Genomic DNA, 7,251 nt, shown 5'->3' on the forward strand with positions numbered 1-7,251 from the left:
TTCCAATTTACATATGTAAATCAAATAGATTCTGTGCCATATTTTTGTAGTTAATATAGCTCTTACACTATGGCTGCACATTATTTTTAATTTTAGATTGAATTTATATAAATCTTACTGTTCCTTCCTTCTGAATTCAAATCCTGTTAGAAAAATTCCACAGATATATTCTTAAATGCAGTGCATTTCTGTGCGGACAGCAAGTCAATAATCATTTGGAATATGCAAACTTAATATGTATCTCTCCCCCCCCCCCCCATTTTTGATTCTGTATGGGGACCCGGGAGTGTGCAGATGACTGGGAGCTACTGCTTAATTCCTTTACTATACCAGACAAATGCAACGATCTCTGATGCTAAAAGGTTGTTATTTTGAGCGCCTGCTATCAGTTTCCTATTCACACAGCAACTGGTGGCAACTAAAAATACCCAGCTTTTACCACCAGCGAAGAATCTGGTCACATTTGGCTCACAATCTGCAGAAACAAGCTTTAAGATCCCTTCTTCTTGTGACTTCGCTTCAGCCCACTCATCAAGCTTAGTTTGCTGCCATTTGGAAGCTATTGAAAAGCCATTAACCGGCAGGACGGTGGGCGCCGCAGTGCAGCAGCACACCTCAACGCTGGAACAATGTGGCTGCGAGTGCACACCAATTAAATCTTACTATTCCTGGGGATGTGGGATTAGGAGCTCTGTCAATCAGCGATGCTACAATAGCACGTGCAGCAGCCGTGGTTCAAGACACATAGAGAGGTTTATCTAACTCCAGCTGCTGCATGAGAATGAGTTTGAAGCTTTTTTCTTTCTTTCTTTCTTTCTTTCTTTTTATACATTTTTTGCAAGATCATGGAATAGGAGCTCCGTTCAATAATGCATCCTGAGGTAAACTGGTTACCTGAGGAAGGGCTCTAAATTATGCAGTTTGTGGGGACGACTATTGTAGCAGAAGAGAATGCTGGAACATGTAGCAAGACTACTGTCTGAAATGGAAACATGTCTCACTATCATTTTATCAAGTGCTGTAAGTAACCTTGGTATTTTGCTTCCTTCCATTTTATTTGATTTTATGCAAATTGTGAAATCGAGGAAGGTGCCTTGGATTGAAAAATTCAGATGAATGAAAAGGATTTATTACTTGGGGATAAAGGTATAGAGATATAGGCATTCTTTAGTCTTTCTCCCAAGCAACAGAATAATTATAAATTGATTTAAATGCTGGGTTAACTCTTTAAAACTTTTCCTCCTGTCAAAAAAGAAAAAACAATTACCACTGTGGGCAGAAAAAGATTATACAGGGATGGTTATGAGTTATAAATACTACCAGACAAGAGGGAGCAGCATTCATTAATCAGTGTGAAGGTCATCTTAGTATTGCATACTTTTCAAGTTTGATTGCCTGGCGGTTTGGGGTGATACATTAGATTACTACACTGCCTAGACTTCCAAGTTTGATCTTTATGCTTCTCCTTGAATCTCAACTTTTACCCTTGCACCATTCTTGCTGAAGTGTAAAAAAGAAAGAAAGAAACAAATCTCAAAGTGGTATCTGCCAAATTCTGCAGATTGATTCATGATGGGGGGAAGGGAAGGAAAGGGTTTTCACAGGCTTTTCTGAAATGCTATTCACTGTTTTATGAAATGGTAACATTTAAAACTGTTTTAGAAACCACAAAATTGATGCATCTTAAACCTTTTACAAAGAAATAATAGTAAAGAGAAAGACATGATAGAACACAATTTTCATGGTTTTTGCACTCTCTTGGTAATAGGAAATGGCTTGCCATACATACATACATATTTTTCTCGTATAGTACTTCTAAAAACTTCTATTATATTTATGTCATAGTCTTCCAGGACCACTGATATATTGTTGAAAGTGTTTTCCTTTTGGTCACCATGAGCATAAGGTTCTTTAAGGGCTAATATCATGACCATTAAAAAAACCCCAGCATATTATTAAATAAAGGATATTCCAGGTGAATCTTTAATTGTGAAGTGAATAGAATTGAATATATATATATATATATATATATATATATATATATATATATATATTGCTGTGTCTACAGAGGAAATGTTTGGTTTCCTCCTGTCTGCTCTAGCACATGCAGGTATGCACTTTAACCTCTATTAATTTTAATGAGCTAACTAGTAGGCATAGCCATGTGAAGAGAGACTCTTTGACATTTCACATTTGCAGCTCTGATAAATGCACTTAAATTTTCAACTCTAATAAAATCCACTAGTAGATTCATCTGTCAATTTGGACATGAGTTCTTAACATTGTAACCTTTACTGCCAAGGTACTATGAAAAAGCTTGAGATTATCACTGAATAGTTTCCCCCTTTTTCAATTTAGGATGAATTCTCTGATGTAGAAACTACTGCTGTTGCTACTGGCACTGATCTAAATGTGTTATTCCACTATCGGAACTCTATTTCTTTCCTATCTGTGAGTTTGCAAAGTCAATTCTTCTAGCTGCAACCTTCCGCAGCCTAGTGTCCACCCTTCCCCCTCCCCACCTCAACAAGGTACTAGCTAAGCAGGATTGAGCATTCTTCCTGCTAGAGGACAAGAACAGTGAGAGATTCAATATGAGCAGTAGATGATTAAATGCTGCTATATTGGGATTTCTCAACAAGCAGTTTGGTCCTCAAATATAACACTGAAGGGCTTTTCACCAAAATAAATTATTTGTTTCATGAATTGTTTTGCAGTTGAGTGTAGAGGCTTAGAAAATGAAAAGGGACAGTTATGCTGAGTAAAAAAAACAGTATTGTGTGTTTGTATGTAATGTGCATGTGTCTACACATACCTTTATGGAGGCTTCTATGATAAAAGATGGAACTTAAATTTAATGTGATTTGGAATAGATCAAAAAGGTAGCTAAGAACCAATAAAATTGGTTTTAATTCAGATTAATTACCAAGCATATTTTGAGTTTCGGCAGTTTCTAGTTCTTTCTTAAATGCTATGAGGGATATGAGAATTATAAGGCATGTATTCTGCCATCATGAAATTTACAATACACAATTTTCAGAAAGATAAGACTAATGCAGAAGACACAACTACATGATGACTTTAGGAGTTATACTGTCAGGTACAAAATTATGTGTCACAGAGAAGTTCTCTAAAATTTCAGTAGAAAGATCACAATGGACTGAAACATTCCAGTTGACTTTATTTGAAGACTTGAATATGATCTAAAAGGACTTTGAGAACTAGTATGTATAGGAATGGAAAAGCTCTGAAGCATAGTGGGCAGGAAGTTGGATATATGCTTAGGAAACATGGGTTCAAATTCTGAAACTGATACATTAGGTTTGTATCAAACCTATTGGATAGTCATCCCAATGAGCTTCACTTTCTTCCTTTGGGGGAAAATAGGATTAATGATAATGGTATTATATATTTCATAGTTGCACCAAATAAGATAATATAAATATTATTTATCATTCTACACATATATAATATGAATATGTATATGTATATACATTTATACATGTTTGTGTCTATATATATAAACTCATAATAGAGATAGTATTAGTCATATATGGAGGACTGAATTTATAGTCATAAAGCTCCAAGTTCAAATTTTGTCTCAACTAAGTACTGACTATGTTTACTCTAGACAGGTCACTTTACTATCAGTGTCTTATTATAATTTGCCTAATTTTCATTTTAAGAGTTAGTCGTCATTTATTTTGCTATGGTAGCCATAAGAACAATGGCATTTCCTGGCACATTTTTCTTAATTTTAATAATTTTATTGTTGGCTTATCTGATGTCATGTTTAAAATTCCTGCTTTTTTGAATTCATTTAAATAACAATAAATTTTGTTCCACCACTTACATTTTCACTCTCTACATAGATATCTTTTTAAATGTGCTTCTCATATGTAGCAAATTATTTTGTTTTGTCTCTGTTACTCTATACTTTTTTTGCAAGAGGGGGATTTAATTTACATTTGGGTTTGCAATTGTAAAATTATATATTTTATTCCATTAAATACATGTGTGTTGTATATATCTGTGGGTGTACCTTTTTGTTATTTTAATAGCATTTTATTTTTTCCTCAATTACATGTTAAGATTTTTCTTAATCTCCTATACTCCTACTTTCCTGTTGGGTAACATAAATTTCTATATTCAAGTAATTTTGCATATTGTTCCCTCTTTGGTCCAATACTGATGGGAGTAAGATTCAAGCTATACTCATTTCCCACCCTCCCATCTTTCCCTCCACTGTAATAGGCTTTTCCTGGCTCTTTACAGGGTAAGTAATTTATCACATTCTTCCTCTCCCTTTTATAGCCAGTGTATTCTTTTTTTCTTCTCTTAATTTTTTTTTTACATCATTCCCTCAAATTCATCTCATACTGGTAGCCTCTATCTATGTATATTCTTTCTAGCTATACTATCAGTTTTAGAGTTTTTAAGATTTCAGAAATCCAGTGGAATAAATTAGGTTCATAACACCCAATAGTTAATGACTATAGTAATCTAGTGTTTGATAAATCCAAAGATCCCAGCTTCTGTGATAAGAACTCACTATGTGAGAAAAATTGCTGGGAAAATTGGAAATTAGTATGGCAGAAACAAGGCATTGACCCACCTCTAACACCATATATCAAAATAAAGCAGAAATGGGTTCATGATTTAGACATAAAAAGTGATATAATAAGCAGATTAGAAGAACAAAGGATAATCCACATCTCTGATCTGTGGAGAAATAAGGAATTTGTGACCAAAGAAGAAATGGAGTACATTATGGAATGCCAAATGGGTAGTTCTGGTTATATTAAGTTTAAAAGTTTTTGTACAAACAGACTCATGCAGACAAGATTAGAAGCAAAAACTGGGGAAAAACTGGGGAAAATTTTACATCAGTACAATACAATACAATATAAAAAATTCAAAAGTTCTGATGAAGGCCTCATTTCTAAAATATATAGAGAACTGAATCCAATTTTTTTAAAGAATACAAGCCATTGTCCAATTGATAAACAGTCAAAGGATATGAACAGACAATTTTCAGATGAAGAAATTGAAACCATCTCTAGTCATATGAAAAGGTGCTATAAATCACTATTGATCAGAGAAATGCAGATTAAGACAACTCGGAGGTACTACTACATACCTCTCAGATTGGCTAAGATGATAGGAAAATATAGTAACAAATGGAAGATATATGGGAAACCTGGGATACTTATACATTATTGGTGGAGTTATGAACTGATTCAACCATTCTGCAAACAATTTGGAACTATGCCCAAAGGGCTATCAAACTGTGTGTATCCTTTCATTCAGCAATGTCTTTACTGGGCCTGTATCCCAAAGAGATCATAAAGGAGGGAAAGAGACTCATGTGGGTAAAAAGATTTGTGGCAGCTCTTTTTGTAGTGGCAAGAAAATGGAAACTGAGTGGATGCCCATCAGTTGGAGAATGACAATAATTATGAAATAACATGAATGTTAATGAATATTATTGTTCTGAAATGATCAGTAAGATGATTTCAGAGAGGCTTTGAGAGAATTACATGAACTCATGCTAAGGGAAGTGAGTAGAACAAGGAGACATGACAAAAGTAAAATTATGTGATGAACCATTCTGAGGCACATGACTTTTTTCAACAATGAGATGATTCAGGCCAGTTCCAATAGCCTTGTGATTAAGCGATTCATCTGTACCCAGAGAGAAGTCTGAATGTGGATCACAATATAATATTTTTAATCTTTTTGTTGCTGTCTGCTTGCATTTTGTTTTCTTTTTCATTTTTTTTTTCCTTTTTAATCTGGTTTTTCTGGTGCAGCAAGGTATTTGTGGAAATATACCTAGAAGAATTGCACATGTTTAATATATATTGAATTATTTGCCATCTAGGAGAGGGGATGGGGAGAAGGGAGGGAAAAAAATTTAGAACACAAAGTTTTGCAAGAATAAATATTGAAAATTATCTATGCATATGTTTTCAAAATTAAAAAAAACTGTAATAAAAAAGTAAAGATAAGAAAAAAAAAGAATTGTAGATATTATCTTACCATGTAGGGGTATAAACAATTTAGCTCCATTGGTTTCCTTATGTTTCCCCCAACCCTTTTTCTTTCTTTTTTTCTTTCTTTTTTTCTTTCTTTCTTTCTTTCTTTCTTTCTTTTTCTTTTTCTTTTTTTTTGGGGGGGCTTTCTTGATACTGCAGATAATATTTTCTGTTCAGCTCTGGTCTTCTCATTAAGAAAATGTCAAATCCTTCTAGTTTATTGAATGACTATTTTTTTTTTTCTCCTTGAAGTACTATGCTTAAGTTCATTGGATAGATGATTCTTGTTTGTAGTTCTAGCTCCTTTGCCTTCCAGAATTGTTCCATGACTTTTGTTTCTTTCATATTGAGCTTCTATATCCTAATTGTGCCTCCCTGATATTTGAATTGTTTTCATAGTTTTGAAATTTGGATATAATATTTCTTGGAGCTTTTATTTGGGAATTTGGGGATCTCTACCCTGAGTTGATTGATGGATTCTTTCAATGCCAATTTTACCATCTGATTCCAGGATATCAAGGCAATTTTCCTTGATAATTAGTTGAAAGTTGTTGTCTAGGTCCTCCTTTTGATTATGGCATTCCCATAATTCAATGATTCTGAAACTGACTCTTCTGGATGTACTTTCTGAGTCTGTTGTTCCACCCCCCCCTTTTTTAAATTTATCTTTTTTATTTTTTGCTGAGGCAATTCAGATTAAGTGATTTGCCCAGGGTCACATAGCTAGGAAGTGTTAAATGTTAAGTGTCTGAGGTCAGATTTGAACTCAGGTCCTCCTGACTTCAGGGATGGTGCTCTATCCACTGCACCACCTAACTGCCCCCAGTTGTTTTTCCAGTGAGGTATTTTACATTTTCTTCTATTTTTTTCATTCTTTTGAATTTTTTCAATGGATTCTTGATGTCCCATAGAGTCATTAGCTTCTACTTGCCCATTTCAAACTTTTATTTTTTATTTATTTAGTAAATCTTTTTATTTACAAAGCATATGCATGGGTAATTTTTCAGACATTGATCCTTGCAAAACCTTTTGTTCCAAATTCCACCCCCCCTTCCCACTCACCCTCTCCCCTAGCTGACAGATAGTCTAATACATATTAAATATGTTGAAATACATGTTAAATCCAATATATATATATATATACATATATATATATATATATATATACACATATTAATACAGTTATCTTGCTGCACAAGAAAATCAGATCAAG

At 33.9% G+C, this 7,251-nt stretch overlaps 1 protein-coding gene across 1 annotated transcript in view; it reads left to right on the forward strand.

The window, feature by feature from the left end:
- Window positions 1-278: 278 nt before the first annotated feature.
- Window positions 279-7,251, forward strand: part of MYO16 (myosin XVI) — a 713,480-nt gene continuing 706,507 nt past the window's right edge. The window contains exon 1 of the mRNA XM_031958702.1: window positions 279-1,020. Coding sequence (XP_031814562.1) covers window positions 993-1,020 — 28 coding nt within the window. The 5' untranslated portion in view covers window positions 279-992. The remainder of the gene's footprint in view (window positions 1,021-7,251) is intronic.

Source organism: Sarcophilus harrisii, chromosome 3 (genome assembly GCF_902635505.1).
Source record: "Sarcophilus harrisii chromosome 3, mSarHar1.11, whole genome shotgun sequence".
Taxonomy (NCBI): domain Eukaryota; kingdom Metazoa; phylum Chordata; class Mammalia; order Dasyuromorphia; family Dasyuridae; genus Sarcophilus; species Sarcophilus harrisii.